This window comes from Achroia grisella, unplaced genomic scaffold (assembly GCF_030625045.1).
Source record: "Achroia grisella isolate CSIRO2021 unplaced genomic scaffold, CSIRO_AGI_Agris_v1 utg241, whole genome shotgun sequence".
Classification (NCBI taxonomy): Eukaryota; Metazoa; Arthropoda; class Insecta; order Lepidoptera; family Pyralidae; genus Achroia; species Achroia grisella.
The window spans coordinates 3,796,196-3,814,315 of NW_026712734.1; the positions used below are offsets into that span (position 1 = coordinate 3,796,196).

Here is an 18,120-nt window from a genome sequence, read left to right on the forward strand (position 1 = left end):
GTTGTTTTGCCTTAAAATAAAATAAAAAATTAGGGGTGGACTACCCTTAACATTGAAGATGAAAAATAGATGTTGGCCGATTCTGAGACCTACTCAATACGCTCACAAAATTTCATGAGAATCGGTCAAGCCGTTTCGGAGGAGTATGGAAACGAAAACTGTGACACGAGAATTTTATATATAAGATTTAAAAAAAAAGAATAGAGTAGTTGTAGACAGAACGACGTAAGACGATGTAAAGACGATTTTAAGAGGAAAATAAATAATTAAATATTTTTTTTTTCGATAATCCCATATATATATTTTCATTTCATTGCCTTGCCATTATCCCATTATTTGTGGTCGGCGCAATATATCATTCTCTTCTACTGCTCTCTATCGGTCGTCATATCTGAACATACTTCTTTTATTCATATCATCTTTCACACAATCCATCCATCTTTTCTTAGGGCATCCCCTTTACATCCATCCACATTCATATTATACACTTTCCACAAGACATGATCCTCGTTCCTCCGCATAACAAATTGATTATATATATATCTAAATATATATAACTCAAAGGTTGACTGATATAAAGACTGACATAGTGATCTATCAACGTACAGCCCAAACCACTAGACGGATCGGGCTGAAATTTGGATGCAGGTAGATATTATGACGTAGGCATCCGCTAAGAAAGGATTTTGATTAATTCTACCCCCAAGGGGATAAAATAGGGATGAAAGTTTGTATGAAACTTTGTCAATTTTAAGCCGATCGGGCTGAGACTTTGCATGCATAAAGCTACTATACCGTAGCCATCCCCTAAGAAAGGATTTTGACAAATTCCACCCCTAAAGGGATAAATTAACGCGAGCGAAGCCGCGGGCAAAAGCTAGTAGGGAATATAATGAGTAATACTACTGCTTTATACCGGGTTTATTCACACATAAGATCGGCGATCACCCATATGCTTAACGATCTACCCTCACAACTGTATAAAGCGCATATCCTACATTACATTTTTGTAGAGTCGTATTTTTTTTTCAAAAACGACATCTCTCCAAATATGATTAGCTCTCGACGAATATTTTTGTTTTATCCGCGTCATAAAGTGTACCTTATTTAGCCGTCTTGTTTATTTTCTAAACAGCGTTTTCTTTTACGATTCGAGCTTATGTACAAAGTGATATTGTATATTTACGTCTGTACAAGTTACTACGTTGAACAGCGATAGTAAATGAAAACTTATTCATTCGAATAAACTTAAATTTAAGCACTTTTATATACATATAGTTTCAATGATCAGTCATTTCTTAAGGACTGTATTACCTACGTCATAACATCTAAATTTCAGCCCGATCCATCCAGTGGCTTGGGCTGTGCGTTGATAGATCACTACGTCAGTCACCTTTGAGTTATATATTTAGTACTTAAAGACTTATCAAAAAGTTGAGGCAATTTTTGACGGTCGCACGAACGTCCGCAGCATTAGCCTGTAGTAACTCTTAGAAATTAAGTAAATACACAAACATAATTTGTGTTAAAGAAATAAATAATAAAATAAAGAAAAATTCAGGATATACGTAAAACACAATGTAAGGCAACATTCAAAAGGAAACTTTATAATTATATGTTGAAGCAACAAGATGAGTGTTAACTGCTTTCCGTTGTCATATAAAATATATAGTAGTAATTTCTTGTATATTTATATATATATATATATATATTTATATATATATATAGTACCTGTTATAGCGATTATTTAAGTACGTATATATGTATATTCATAGGTATGTAAGCTTATTACTATCGATATATATACCTAAGTTAGGTAAATACAAATAGTATGCCTTTTCCCAATACTGCCCTTCAACCGCTTTCTGTTTCTACCCAATGGTTAGCTGGTAGAGAATGCCATATGGCATTAACCTCGCCAATTGTACATTATTTTAAATAGTGCAATAAAGGATAAATAAATAAATAAATAAATATAACCGTTAAAGGGTTTATACCCTAAAGGTAAAGAGTTTGTACAAGTCCTCCAATTGGAAGCCTCTGCTTCTCTTGTTTCTACCGCCAAGCACCTTCTTTGTAAATTTTATGCAGCTGTTTGAAGTACAGTACAGTGGAAATGGGTTACGGCTACTGATTATTATTACCTCTTGTCAAAAATGCAACAGCATGCATATGCTAGTGCATATGCATTTTGCATTCAGCATGCATTTTTGGTGGTCATTACATTCTCCCTAATAGATTTTAAAATTCTAATTGTACAAGCTCATTTGAAAGAATAAGAGCTGAGTTTCTTGTCAGTGCTTGGCTCGAAAGCAATCCCAACTGACAACAATCTGACATATCATAAGAATTTGTAATAGACCTACGTGAATAAAGATATTTTGATTTGATTTGGTTAGTGCTCTTAAACAATAGCATGATAATCTTCAAGTACATGACTAACATTTAAGTTCATCGAAATAACCGTTGTACAACAAAACCTACCTTATATTGATGGTAGATATTTAATATTTTAACGTCAATAAGATTTACTATTTTTACTAAAGTCTACTAATTCTTGCTATTTTCCTAATATATTTTTCTCAATACTAGGCTAGAAATAAGGCTAGGCTAAATAATAATAATCTCAGGACAATTGACACATCGCCATCTAGACCCAAGTTACGCTAGCTAAAGCTTGTGTTATGGGTACTAGATAACTGATACAAATACATAGATTTTTTTTCGTAAATACATATTATAAGTAGAAAACACCCAGATCGATACAAGCAATCATACTCATGAACACAAAATGTTTGTACCGTGCGAGGAATCGAACCCGCGACCATCGGACTTAAAGCGGTATGCTAAACCGCTAGACCACCGAGGTCATCAAATAAAGAAATGAAAAATAATTATTACAGTATAAGCAATTCAGTCATTTCTGCACGTCAGCGTAATCGTTAAAATACCAGATCAACAGACACTGAATGTTGCTCGAACTACATGCGATTGGAAACTCAGCAAACTGGATAACTTCCCAAATCGCTGAACAAGCAATCAACGTGGCAGACAGCCGCCGGGGAATATTGATGAGTCGGCGGCCATAATGACCGTTGATACTAACTAATGACTCGGTAATTTAGTTAAGGAATGTTTAACACTTGGTTTATGATTTTTTTTATGTCCCTGGACAATTCAGGTAGCGCCATCTAGGTCTATCTTAAGCAGAATTTGTGTTATAGTTATATTGTTCAAAGAGGCAAATATTCTCACCGTTGCTTCTCAATTTATATAGTCAATTTATATATCATAATATGTTCATAAAAATCTTGACTTATTTCCAAAAAACAGCAATAATAGCATAGTCTTTAAATCTAGTATTAATATTCATAATATTAATACTAGATTTAAAGACAAACTTGCTGTCCCCAAGTATCGATTAGAAAAAGTCAATAGGTATAGGTATAAAATTTTACAATAAGATACCAAACAATACATTGGAATTACCCTTAAATAAATTCAAAAAATCTGTTAAATCATATTTACTGAGCAAAGCCTATTACTCACTAAACGATTACTTGAATGACGAGCGTGCATGGCAATAGTTTTCATGTTCGGGATTTTCATTTAATGTTAGACATAGACACCTATATATAAGAAGATGATGCAGCTGCTGTTTACAAGCGACAGGTATCTGGACCTTCATCTTGTATGCCATACATTACATAAAAATAAAACAAATCGTCAAACTCGTGAACAAAAATACTAAAAAGAAAAACCGTCATACTCGTGAACGGGTGCTGCTTGTTACTGGTCTGTTCGGGTTACGAACACTGATTAGACTATTTACTATTTGCTTATTGCAATATCATATGCTGGTGTTCATACAATTCTCCCAAATTTGAATTTAAAAATGAATCTGTATTATTGTAAACATATACAACATTTATTTGAAAAGAATACGAGCTGAGTTCCTTGTCAGTTCTTCTCATCTCGAAATCATTCCGAACTGATAGTAGATTTGACATATCATAAGAGTATGTGATAGACCTACATGAATAAAGATATTTTGAATTTGAAACAAAACAATTACCCACCAATCACAATATCAATTACCGATAATACAATTACAATAACGATACGGCCGTAAATAACGGTATACGGTTTTATTGTCGAATATCTATCGTCATTTTTTTATAACGATCATTTGGAGGTACGACAAAAATGTTTTGCAATAAAAACGTTTTGGAATCCTTTGATAAAAATCGTTCAGTCACGAAATATTCGCTTTCGTTGCCGTTATCAAATACCTTAATTATTGATATTTTTTTTTTATGAAAATAAAATGGCTACCTATTACTTACATATATAATATATGTAAGGATGGTAGGGAAAAAAAATAATACAAAAAATTTTACGTTCATAATAAAATGTCCTACATGAATAAATCATTTTTGATTTGATTTGAATTGTATAAATAGAGAGACTATGCCTGAAGAGAAAATGAACAGGACTGCAGATAGCATAAAATTCATTGATCGTCCTCGATAGTTCAGTGGTTTAGTACACCGCTTCACTTTCGATGGTCACAGGTTCGATTCCATGGTACAAATATTAATAAAAGTTGAGATACCATGTAAAATAGAGGCAGTCCTCAATTACCAATAATCATTGAAGTTACGTGTTATTTTTAATCATAATGATTACAAATACCAAACTACAGTTCCGATTATCCGGATCAATTAAAACCAGGGGTATTCCGTATAATCGAAAATCCGGATAACCGAATTCAAAGCAAATCAAACAATATATAAATTTTAATCATTTTTCATTACTAAAATTTATATATTGTTTGATTTTACTTAGATAATACGATATATAAAAAACTACTTATAACGATAGATAATGAATCACATAATATTAATGTAATTTAAAATTTTGGTTGGAAATATATTATTGATCCTTGATGTAATGAACCACATCTTATCATTGCGGCCAAGTCCCTGCGCTTCAGTTGTAACAACTGTATGGGTTCGATTCGTTCTGTCTTTCAAACCACTTAAAACAACATCTAGAGCTTCAAAAGCTTCTACACGTAGAAGCTATTGAAGCTCTTACTTATCTTAAGAATTTTTATCTCATGAGATGGTACTTGATCTACAACCCCAGTTTCAGTCTTTTTTCTTCTTCTCTCTCGTTAGGTACTGTACAAATCTTCAAATATCTAAATTGATAATTAGAGAGAATGAAGAAAGAATCGGATGTTCGGATAATAGGGATTTTACTGTACCCAATATAGTAAAACCGTATAGTGATAGCTATAGTCCAATGAGTGAAAGTGACCAAAAAAATTAATTAATATAAAAACCAAAATACGAATATAAATAAAATTGACTTAATATTAATGCAAGCCATTGAAATAAAAGGTCAAAGTGTGCCCTAAAACAATAATAATAATAATAATAATAATCTCAGGACAATTCACACAGCGCCATCTAGACCCAAGTTAAGCTAGCTAAAGCTTGTGTAATGGGTACTAGACAACTGATACAGATACATAGATATTTTTTTTTTCGTAAATGCATACATATTATACATAGAAAACACCCAGACCGATAAAAACAATCATACTCATGAATACAAATGTTTGTGCCGTGCGAGGAATCGAACCCGCGACCATCGGACGTAAAGCGGTGTGCTAGACCGCTAGACCACCGAGGTCGTCATATACATCGTCGTAACCATATTACGTCGTAAACATATTAGTTATACAAAACAAATGTACTTAAAATATTGAATAATTTACTGTCGAGAGCCCGCAAAATTACTCGAAAAAAAACTGCGAACATAAATAACATAAAGTTGGTGAGAATTTACGTTTTGCAAATAAATTTAAGTTGTTAAAATATTTATGAAACTTCAACTTAGTGATTGGCGTTGTTTTCAACTAACAAAACTACTTTAGTGATACTCAAAACTAAATGCAGGCGTAAAAGTGAGTTTTGAACTGAACACACAATTTCATATTTTCGAAAAGTTCGCAGACTTTATAAACTCACATTTGAATAGAATAGAAAATCATTTATTCAAATAAACTTACATTGAAGCACTTTTGAATAGTCATCACATTTTTTTAATCTACCGCTCATTCGGAAAGCTGTCTTATCACAAGAAGAACGAGCAACAAAACTTGCGTGTTGCTCTTTTAAATAATTTTGTGATAGCTGGCTCATCCGTCATACTCGTGAACGGGTGCTGCTTGTAGGGACTGGTCTGCTCTAATCACTATTACTGATTTCCTCTTATTAATTGTTTAACCAGTTGGTTATATATTCAATATTTTTTCTATTTGAGTATTTAATTGAATTAGTGCTAATTGGTGGTTTGTATTCACACACTTAAACTTAAAAATGTAAAGTAAGAATAAAATTATTTAAAAGAGCAACACGCAAGTTTCTTGCTCGTTCTTCTTGTGATGAGACAGCTTTCCGAACGAGTGGTAGATTAAAAATATATTATGACTATTCAAAAGTGCTTCAATGTAAGTTTATTTGAATAAATGATTTTCTATTCTATTCTAAAAAAGCGGTTGTTGCAATATTAAGGTAAACTTTACAGTAATAAAGTCAGAAAGCATACATGGAGGGACGGGAAATTGTAAAATAAATGCGTTAAACAGCGCGAGAGGAATCTCGTGCGGAGTCCTTTCATCTCAAAATTAATGTGAATTCATCACAATTGTATTTAACCCCAATAAAACAACTATATTTTGTTTTATTTACAACTGTTGAATTTTTAAATAACATTAAATTTATATTTAAATTTTGTGCTATGTGATAGTTTGTATTTACAGGAAATGTTATGTAACAAACGAATAGAATAGAATAGAAAATCGTTAAACTTACATGGAAGCACTTTTGAATAGTCATCACATTTTTTTTAATCTACCGCTCATTCGAAAAGCTGTCTCATCACAAGAAGAACGAGCGAGAAGCTTGTATGTTGGGTCTTTTGAATAGATGTTTTTTTATATAAATAATTGCACAATAACAAGTATACATGTGATAATCAACATAGAAACCGCTATACACTCATAAGTGCAATCAGATAATATTATGAGCGCTATGTTTATTAAGTTTTTCTACAAAAACATTAATATCATTAACGAACTCTTAAATTTTATAATATGCTTTTTTACAAAGGAAGTGTTTTATATGACATTTAAATCTTTCTTCAGGCAGATATAGAAGACTTTGGTATTTTATTGTCATCAAAAAACGTCTATTCAAAAGAGTAACACACAAGTTTCTTGCACATTCTTCTTGTGTCATCACAAGAAGAATGTGTAAGAATTGTCTGCGTTCCGAATGAGTGGTAGAATAAAAATATGACTATTCAAAAGCGCTTGTATTGAGTTTATTTTAACGATGATTATTTATATTTCCAAGAAAGCTAGTTAGAAATTTATAAGCAAATTTGTGATGAGTCAATCAATTAGTTAAGAATTCATTACATCCGTCTTTATTACACTAATGTACAAATATAGATAAGATTCATTATTAAGTAAAACATTAAGAACAGTTAACAAAAACAGTCAATTTTTGTTTTCGGATTACTCTAATGCTGTTGGCCGCAGCTGGCCTTTACAGCTTCACCGGACGATAGGGGGCGAGTGCAGATGGCGGAAGGACTTATGGAGCGGCTGAAGGCCAGCTTCTGCCTGACGGATACGACTTTAGTCTGAGGGCACCACTAGGGGTTCGAACCTCGGCTCAGGCCGTCGTAATTTCGATCCCCGTTTGAATTGGACGGGGGATCGATCAGAGGGGGTATTTCTAACACACAACTAAAATATAAATAAAACACAAAACTGATGTACAGATACAGAATTCATAAATTTATAAAACTTTCCTCTTTATCTCTCGACATTATATTTTAAAGAATACAGAATTTTGACTGTACCATGCTTATACATATTGGTGCTATTACCAGATTTTGTAAAAAGTATTGTTGGTAGTGAGACCAGGGAGAATTGAGACATAAGGGAAAGTACTCGCAGAATGGATTACCCTGAGGTTAGGTTGGCGTGTTGATATACAGGAGTGATATTAATAAAAGATTGAATATATGACGGTGTATATAATATCAGAATTAAAAATAACAAATAATAATTAATTTAACAAATCATTTAGATCAGTAATTTGCAAGCGAATGAATTTTACATTTTTGACAATATACTTTTTATTAAAATGTGTCTGTGTTATATGGCTAGTTTATGCAAGGAGGTTGGTAGCCTACAACCCTAACATTATAAAACCTACCCTTAATATTGTGAAGCATGGTGAGGGTTTCCAAGCAGTAAAGCTTTACAACTCTTTGCCCAATAGTTTAAACAAAATGCATAATTGTAAGCTTTTTAGGAGGAGGTTGCGTTGTTTTCTATTGGAGCAATCATTTTACAGTGTTGATGAATTTCTTAGCAGCAAAAATTGTATAAATTCAAACACAATATAAATTGTTACTGAATAAATAAATATCAAATATTAAATTATGCAATTTGTATATAAAGAGTTTCCCGAAAAAGGTTTATATAAAGACGGTCCGTAATTAACTAGATTCTTATTTAATTTTCTTGATAAAACATGGAGTGGGGACCGGTAAAAATATTCTGTTCTTGAAATACAAAGCGTTTTTATAATTTGCTTAGATTTGCATACCAGACAAATAACAGAATAGAATAGAACAGAATAGAAAATTATTTATTCAAATAAACTTACATTGAAGCACTTTTGAATATTGAAAATTGTAAAATAAATGCGTTAAACAGCGCGAGAGCAATTGTATTTAACCGCAATAAAACAACCATATTTTGTTTTATTTAAAACTGTTGAATTTTTAAATAACATTAAATTTATATTTAAATTTTGTGCTATGTGATGGTTTGTGATATTTGTACAGGAAATGTTATGTAACAAACGAATAGAAGAGAATAGAAAATCGTTAAACTTACATTGAAGCACTTTTGAATAGTCATTACATTTTTTTTATCTACCGCTCATTCGGACCGCTGTCTCATCACAAGAAGAACGAGCGAGAAACTTGCGTGTTGCTCTTTTAAATAATTTTATTATTACTTTACATTTTTAATGTTTAAGTGTGTAATAAATACGCACACATGTGCACATAGGTGTATATTTATGCGTGTGCGTATTTATGTGTGTGTGTATTTATGTGTATGTGTATATATGTGGATGTGTGTGTGCGCGTACGTGTGTTCTTATGTATATTGTCTCATCCGTGAGGACTATTTCGTTAGTTAGTTAAATATTGCCTTCAACCATACCTTACACAGTACCCAGTCATAACAATTGCTAAAGTAGACTTTTATATATTTATGTATTTCCCATAAAATAGAGACATATCAAACTGTCAAGTTGGGACACGAAGTACCAAATTACTATATCTCCCTACTTTGACACTTCGACTTGCAACTTCGTCGATTCGGGTCATGTGAAGTTACTGCTCCTCAATAATAGTTTCATGGGACTTTAAGCTCGAATGTCTTGTGGAAACTTCCAAATGTTTGCGACGAGCACGTGTGCCCTATTCTATTGTAGTTACTGAGTTACGTGATAGGTCTATCAAAACGGAAATACTTAATACTAAATGTGTCTTCAAAAACATTTAAACACTTTTTTTGTATGCACTTATTTTTTTATTATCATTACATAGTATAAAACAAAGTCTCTGTCGCTGTCTGTCCGTCTCTATGTATGCTGAAATCTTTAAAACTACGCAACGGATTTTGAAGCGGTTTTTTTTAATAGATAGAGTGTTTTAAGAGGAAGGTTTATATATAATACATGTACATCCGTGCGTAGCCCGAGCGAGTACCTAGTAATAATAATAATAATAATCTCAGGACAATTCACACAGCACCATCTAAACCCAAATTAGGCTAGTTAAAGTTATGTGTGCGTTTACTGATATGAACACCCAGACATATATAAACATTCATACTCAAGAATATAAATGTTTGTGCCGTGCGAGGAATCGAACCAGCGACCGTCGGAAGTAAGCTGGTGTGCTACACCGCTAGACCACCGAGGTCGTCAAAACTCTTGCATATATCAATTATATTAATATCATTATTTATTTATATATATATCTTTCTTTATTTCTTCTTTTGTCGATGCTACTTCATATATATAAGCAACTAACTTTTGCCTGCGGCTACGATCGCGTTAATTTATCCCCTTGGAATTTATCAAAATCCTTTCTTAGGGGATGGCTACGTTATAGTAGCTTTATGCATGCAAAGTCTCAGCCCAATCGGTTTAAAATTGACAAAGTGTCATACATACTTTCATCCCCTATTTTATCCCCTTCGGGGTAGAATTATTCAAAACCCTTTCTTAGCGGATGCCTACGTGATAACATCTACCTGCATGCCAAATTTCATCCTGATCCGTCCAGTGGTTTGGGCTGTGCGTTGATAGATCACTACGTCAGTCACCTTTGAGTTATATATATTTAGGTTGTTACTGCATGGGTCGTGAGTTCAGTTACTCCTATTTCAGAAAAATAAATTAGACTTCTTGCGTATCTAGAATATTCTTTCAATGTACAAAGTGGAATATTTGTTTCAAAATACCTGTGTTATAGAGATATAAAACGTTTTCTTCTAGTTATATCTTTCAATAAACAATCTCTCTGAACGTCTGCATACCGCAGCTGCATTTATTCTCATAATGCTGGGAATTTAATATCTAAACGAGCCATTGCTGAAGGCTATGTCGCAGTAAATTCACTGTCTCCCTTCCTTACGTACAATATACAAATACGTCAGGGTAAATTCACTGTTTCCCTGTTGTACATAACGCACCTTTTTATATGATAATTACATTTATATATATGTATATATAAAATATATCTTACATATAATATTCTCGTGTCACAGTTTTCGTTCCCATACTCCTCCGAAACGGCTTGACCGATTCTCATGAAATTTTGTGAGCGTATTGAGTAGGTCTGAGAATCGGCCAACAGCTATTTTTCATCCCCCTAAATGTTAGGGGTAGGCCACGCCTAAATTTTTTATTTTTATTTTAAGGCAAAACAATGTTTTTCATCAAAAATTGTCAAAATTATCATTAAAGGTCATTTAATGATTAATTTTGACAATTTTTGAGGAGACCTATCGATTTTTGTAGAAGAAGAAAAAGTGAGTGAGTACAAACAAATCTAATACGACTATGAACATTTAAATAGCAACTTTATGCAGTTAGTAGTAGATTGTGTTCAATAGTCTTGAAAGTGTGCGGGAACAAAATGTTAACAACTAATGTCATAATTATTTAAGTTATTAAATGTCCAAAATTAAGTAATAACAATGTCTGTCCAGAATTAAGATCAGAAATTTAGAAAAATAAAGTTAAATCCCACGTGGACGTATTCGCAGGTACAGCTAGTGATTAATAAAAGGAATTGAATTCATTAGAAAATGGAAACAGCACATTTATGAATTGGTTCTACGAATATCTACAGATAATTAGGTTTTCTCTACGTACATATTGTTCGTATAACAAATTTTTCAAACGAGCCATTACGTATAACCGTAATGTGGTTATAAAACCCAAATCGTTAATGAATCATTTGATATTGAATAGCACTTAACTGTGCGATAAATACAAGTAATAATTAACCAAGTATAAAAGAATTTGTCTTTGTTGTGTCCAATCATTCAGTTGTTGGATTTTGTGATAGCAATGGCAATGAAGATTTTGGTAAGTTACAAATTTCTAATAAGTCTAATACAGTACCTAAATTCTTATTAATTAATTCCTGTAAGACTCATACTTAGAACGATCATATGTTATTCTGATGAGTTAAAAAAAATATAAATTTCATAGACTACGGTAATCCATTTACCATCAGATGGGCCGGATGCTTAAAAAAGCTGGTTTTATTTATTTATTTATTTACGTTGCTTTACAAAATTACGGTATACAATAAATTAATTCACACACATAACACGCACCTTTTAGGCACTGCAACGTGGAAGATGCGTACGTTTTAAATATTATACTAACCAATATCTTGCAAGTATTCTTCAATTCTGTAATAAGCTTTATTTGTCCACATTAGTTTTAATTGGATAATACATTTATTATATTTATTCTTATTTTTTATAATATTAGGTAATTTATCTTATATATAAAATTCTCGTGTCACAGTTTTCGTTCCCATACTCCTCCGAAACGGCTTGACCGATTCTCATGAAATTTTGTGAGCGTATTGAGTAGGTCTGAGAATCGGTCAACATCTATTTTTCATCCCCCTAAATGTTAGGTCCACCCCTAAATTTTTCATTTTTATTTTAAGGCAAAACAACTTTTTCGGGGACAGCTAGTTATTATATATATTTTTATTGCCATAGAATAGGGGCCAGAATTATATATTTTTAATTTTGATATGGGTTGTAAATCGTTTTTGTGTCGTATGGGCTTGTTATGCGAAGGAAGAAGGAGGATCATGTCTTAAAGAAATTGTGTAATATGAACGTGGATGTATGGAAAGGGAGGGCACGCCCAAAAAAAAGATGGATGGACTGTGTGAAAGAGGATATAAAAGGAGTGTATGCTCAGATATAACGGCTGATAGAGATCAGTGGAAGAGAATGACATTCGGAGACCACAAATAATGGGATAAAGGCAAGGCAATGATAACAATGATGACGTGTAATCATCTGCCAAGTTCTAATTTGCTGATCCCAGAACTTGCCGCCTGGGGCATGAGCCTGATGTGCCCTCCACCCCACAGATCCTGGACTGCTAGTAGGTTGCACTATTAAATATGTAAAAAAAATTATTAAACATTGTAAATGCGAAAGTTTAAATTTAAGTACTGCAGACATATTTTACGGCAGCACTCACTTTATTGCTTTATTGACTTAAAAAGTTACCGCCACCTGTGTACTAGCAGCGATGACGCATACTTTTGTAGAACGTATTTTCTTGTACAAATAAACACTTTTAGACCGAAGTTCTGACAGTATATTATGTTAACTTAATTATTAACACGTTTTATTATTTGCTATTAGTTTTGTAGCCGACTCTTAGTTGTTAATACATCTAATACACCTAACTAATCTAAATATATATAACTCAAAGGTGACTGACATAGTGATCTATCAACGGACAGTACAAACCACTGGACGGATCGGGCTGAAATTTGGTATGCAGGTAGATGTTATGACGTAGGCAACCGTTAAGAAAGGATTTTGATTAATTCTACCCCCAAGGGGATAAAATAGGGGATGAAAGTTTGTATGAAAGTTTGTCAATTTCAAATCGATCGGGCTGAGACTTTACATGCATAAAGCTACTATGACGTAGGCATCCCCTAAGAAAGGATTTAAATTAACGCGAGCGAAGGCAAAAGCTAGTAGAACAATAAAAATGACTATTACAAAAAGTTTGAATTTGAAAAAATTTTTGAATTTAAAAAAAAAGTGTGACTAACTTTTTTTATACTTTTATTTCAGAACTTCTATTTACTTTAATAAAAAAATCAATAAGACGAAGTCCTGGGTAACAGCTAGTATTGAAGTATAATTAATTATTAACTAAGTAAAAAAATATTTGTCCAGGGTTACTTATTCATTTGATCTCCATACTCATTCATTCATTCCATCTCCACTAAACGTCGTTTCTTTCAGGTTGTCCCTATTTTTTTTATGGATGATAATGGAATGGTGCACCGGCCTACGCTAACGGTTTACACTGGCGGGGCACCACTGGAGGATGTTTAGATGAGCATGAGGTCAGGTCGGTTAGCCCATCATGACAAATTCAGCAAGAATTTATCGCGATAGTTTCCAGAGGAAACCGCATGGAAGTCAACCTGCTGAGAATAAAACCTGCTAGAAATAAGATCATCAGTCTATATTCCCCAATCCCATTTCCCCCCAGGTTGTCGCTATTCTGGGCTGCGCTTTGGCAGTGAACGCAAAGCCATTCGGGGTTGGCGGCCCATTGCTTGGAGGCGGTATTGGAGGAGGCGGTATTGGAGGAGCTGGTGTTGGGGGAGGCATCCTGCCAGGTGCCATTGGGGGAGGTGTACTGCCTGTTGGCGGGGGATTCCAAAGCGGCGGCCAGTTCGGCAGTTCTGGTTTTGGACAGGGCTCCCAGGGTTTCGGCAATCAAGGTTTCCAAGCAGGAGGTCACCAGGGTGGATTCAATACTGGACATGATGATAGTCAATTCACTCAGGTAATTCATTTAACAATATTTTATTTTATATATTTAGCTTTATTACATAGTATAAAACAAAGTCGCTGTCGCTGTATGTCCTTATGTATGCTTAAATCTTTAAAACTACGCAACGGATTTTGAAGTGGTTTTCTTTAATAGATAGAGTGATTCAAGAAAATGGTTTATATATATAATACATATACATCCGTGGGAAGCCAGGGCGAGTAGCTAGTTCATATTATAAAAATAAAGTGGCAAGCAGTTACTGAGGTCTAGCAGTTAGCACACCGCTTTACGTCCGATGGTCGCGGGTTCGATTCCTCGCACGATGCAAAAATCGTCCAAGTTTACGTCTTATTTTTGTTTTATATCATATGTCAATCAACAACTAAAGAGATTGCTGAAAAATCATCGTAAATTGCAAGAGCTGCACCGACAACAGGCGACTTTTAAATAATGAATAGAATAGAATAGAATAGAAAATCATTTATTCAAATAAACTTAATTTAAGCACTTAGCAATAGTCAACATTTTTTTAAATCTACCGCTTATTCGGAAAGCTGTGTCATCACAAGAAGAATAAGCAAGAAACTTGTGTGTTGCTCTTTTAAACAATCCTTGTAAGTTCACATTTTACAAGTCGAAACGTGTGAATACAAACTACCAACCAGCACTAATTTATTTAGGCTCAAATATAGAATAACAAAATAATGAATGAATATCATCAGAAAAAAAGTTATAGTTGGGGTTTTCACTCTGTCTCATGAACATGTTTAGATCACCAGTGCCCAACACTCATCTGGGCACGCGATGGGCGGAAGCAGTGGCTTCGGATCTGGTGGCGGCAGCGCCGGTGGCTTCGGAAACTATGCTGGTGGCCAACAAAACTTCGGCAACGGTTTTGGAGGTGGATTTGCCGGTTAAATAAACAAAAACCTGAATAAACCAATTGTAAATTTATATGTTCTATATATTATTTATTAGATCTTGAGCCAGAATTTAAATGAAATCAACACGGTATATTTATGTTAGGTTTTGTATTTATTGTGTTTAATGAAAATAAAATTATTGATATAATTATGTCTTTTTTTTTTAAATATATAATGTAATGTATTTTATGGGATACCTTCAATATAATACTTGCAAATGTCAGTTCACTTTCGTCTGTAATATATACATCATGTCAACAGACAAGATCTATATATATATATATCTATCCAACATAATTTAAATCTATACATATAAATAAAATTGGAGTGTCTGTTTGTAATATTGAAATAACAGTTTTTTAGTACATACACATGAATATAAATACGGTACATACTCGTACACTAAAATAATAACATTTTTTACAATTTTTGTCTGTTTGTTTCAGAGATTAGCCGGAACAAACAGACATGTTTGTTCCGGCTAATCTCTGAAATGGCTGGACTGATTTCGACGGGACTTTTTTGTCAGGTAGCTGATGTAATAAGGAGTAACTTAGGCTACTTTAATTTTAGAAATTTTATTTCACTTTAGAAAAATAAAGTTAAATTCCACGCGGACGAAGACGTGATTGCAGCTAGTATGTATATAAAATTCTCGTGTTTTATGTTTATACTCCTCCGAAACGGCTTGACCGATTTTGATGAAATAATAAGAGGGCATGATAGTCCTCTGGAACAGCAACGGGTGAGAGTGCATATGATAATGTGATGCCTGTAGCACTGTTCATGTACACAGGCGACAGTTACCACTTACCATCAATGGACCGGCAGCATGCTTGTTTAAAAAAATACACATACACACAAAATCCTTTTTAACAGTTAATAAAATCTTGAGGGAGACGAAATTTTTGAAAAGTGGTATTTAATTAGTGCTAATTGGTAGTTTATATTCGCACACTTCTACTTAAAAATGTAAAGTTTTTGCGATCGCAAATAGCCATTTAATAGAAATAGAAATAGAAATAGAAATAATCTTTATTCAAATAAACTCATTACAAGCACTTTTGAATAGTCATATTTTGATTCTACCACTCATTCGGAATGCAGATTCATCATAAGAAGAACGAGCAAGAAACTTGTGTGTTGCTCTTTTTAATATATTTCAAATTCAAATTCAAATTCAAATTCAAATTCAAAAATCGTCTATTCATATAGGATCATTTAGTTGCTTATGAACGTTATGTTTTTACATTATAATTTTTTTTCCCTACCGTCTAGTTCGGTATATAGATCCAATTGAGAAGAACTGGCAAGAAACTCAATTGAATAACTTTTTTTTTAAAGCCAGTTTATTTACTATATATATATATATATATATATATATATATATATACATACATATATATTTATATAGGTGTCTATGTCTAACATTAAATGAAAATCCCGTGCATGAACAACTATTGCCATGCACGCTCGTCATTCAAGTAATCGTTTAGTGAGTAATAGGCTTTGCTCAGTAAATATGATTATATTATATTTAAAAAAAAATTATAAAAATTCAAATTTGGAACGTCACGCACAGAACATCGACGTTATTTTATATACATACTAGCTGTTGCCTGCAACTTCGTCTGAGTTTCGAGAAAGCATTCCGAATGGCGGTAGATTGAAAAAAAAAATGTGATGACTATTAAAAAGTGCTACAATGCAAGTTTATTTGAATGAATTTCTATTCTTTTCATCATTGAGGGTTGTACTTATATTGGCAACAGCTGAGACAGCTCATATTACCAACTTTGTATGTTAATTTTAATTTCTTAATTTCTCATTATTTTATTTATTATATCTTGTTTTATTTATTTTATAATGTTGGCAATAAATAAATTGTCTATCTATCTATATACCATCTATATAAATATCTTTGTTAACTTGCATAAGTTCATGAATATTTTTAAAGCAATAATTTGTGAGTGTGAGTTTGTTACTCTTTTACGCAAAACTACTGAACGGATTTTGACGAAACTTTACAGTAATATAGCTACATCAGAATAATATATAGGCTATAAATTTCACGCGGGTGAAGGCTATTTAAAGATATTTATGGATGGATGGATGTTTGTTACTCTTTCACGCAAAACTACTGAACGGATTTTGATGAAACTTTACAGTAATATAGCTACATCAGAATAATATATAGGCTATAAATTTCACGCGGGTGAAGGCTATTTAAAGATATTTATGGATGGATGGATGTTTGTTACTCTTTCACGCAAAACTACTGAACGGATTTTGATGAAACTTTACAGTAATATAGCTACATCAGAATAATATATAGGCTATAAATTTCAGGCGAGGAAGTCTAGTTAAAGATATTTATGGATGGATGGATGGATGTTTGTTACTCTTTCACGTAAAACTACTGAACGGATTTTGATGAAACTTTACAGTAATATAGCTACATCAGAATAATATATAGGCTATAAATTTCAGGCGAGGAAGGCTATTTAAAGATATTTATGGATGGATGGATGTTTGTTACTCTTTCACGCAAAACTACTGAACGGATTTTGATGAAACTTTACAGTAATATAGGTACATCAGAATAATATATAGGCTATAAATTTCAGGCGAGGAAGGCTATTTAAAGATATTTATGGATGGATGGATGTTTGTTACTCTTTCACGCAAAACTACTGAACGGATTTTGATGAAACTTTACAGTAATATAGCTACATCAGAATAATATATAGGCTATAAATTTCAGGCGAGGAAGGCTAGTTAAAGATATTTATGGATGAATGGATGTTTGTTACTCTTTTACGCAAAACTACTGAACGGATTTTGATGAAACTTTACTAATTGTGGGTATATATATATTTTTTCACTGTGGGTATATATATATTTTTTTTTAATTTTATTTCTTTGTAATTGTTTATTTTTTCTTTTATCCATTA

The 18,120-nt window shown here is 32.8% G+C and overlaps 2 protein-coding genes across 2 annotated transcripts in view; one reads left to right on the forward strand and one right to left on the reverse strand.

The window, feature by feature from the left end:
* Positions 1–18,120, reverse strand: part of LOC131842559 (calsyntenin-1) — a 319,165-nt gene that overhangs the window by 169,068 nt on the left and 131,977 nt on the right. The gene's annotated exons all lie outside the window — the stretch shown is intronic.
* LOC131842557 (uncharacterized) lies at positions 11,751–15,234 on the forward strand. Its single transcript, XM_059191128.1, has 4 exons — positions 11,751–11,768; positions 13,956–14,010; positions 14,056–14,255; positions 15,015–15,234. Exons 1-4 carry the CDS (start codon positions 11,751–11,753, stop codon positions 15,159–15,161), a joined length of 420 nt encoding a protein of 139 aa, XP_059047111.1. The 3' UTR covers positions 15,162–15,234.

Excerpts from the sequence above, each read along its gene's own strand:
- LOC131842557 (XM_059191128.1), top strand. Across the intron at positions 14,011-14,055 it reads CGCAAAGCCATTCGGGGTTG|GAGCTGGTGTTGGGGGAGGC; the intron begins GCGGCCCATTGC and ends GCGGTATTGGAG. Across the intron at positions 14,256-15,014 it reads ATGATAGTCAATTCACTCAG|ATCACCAGTGCCCAACACTC; the intron begins GTAATTCATTTA and ends GAACATGTTTAG.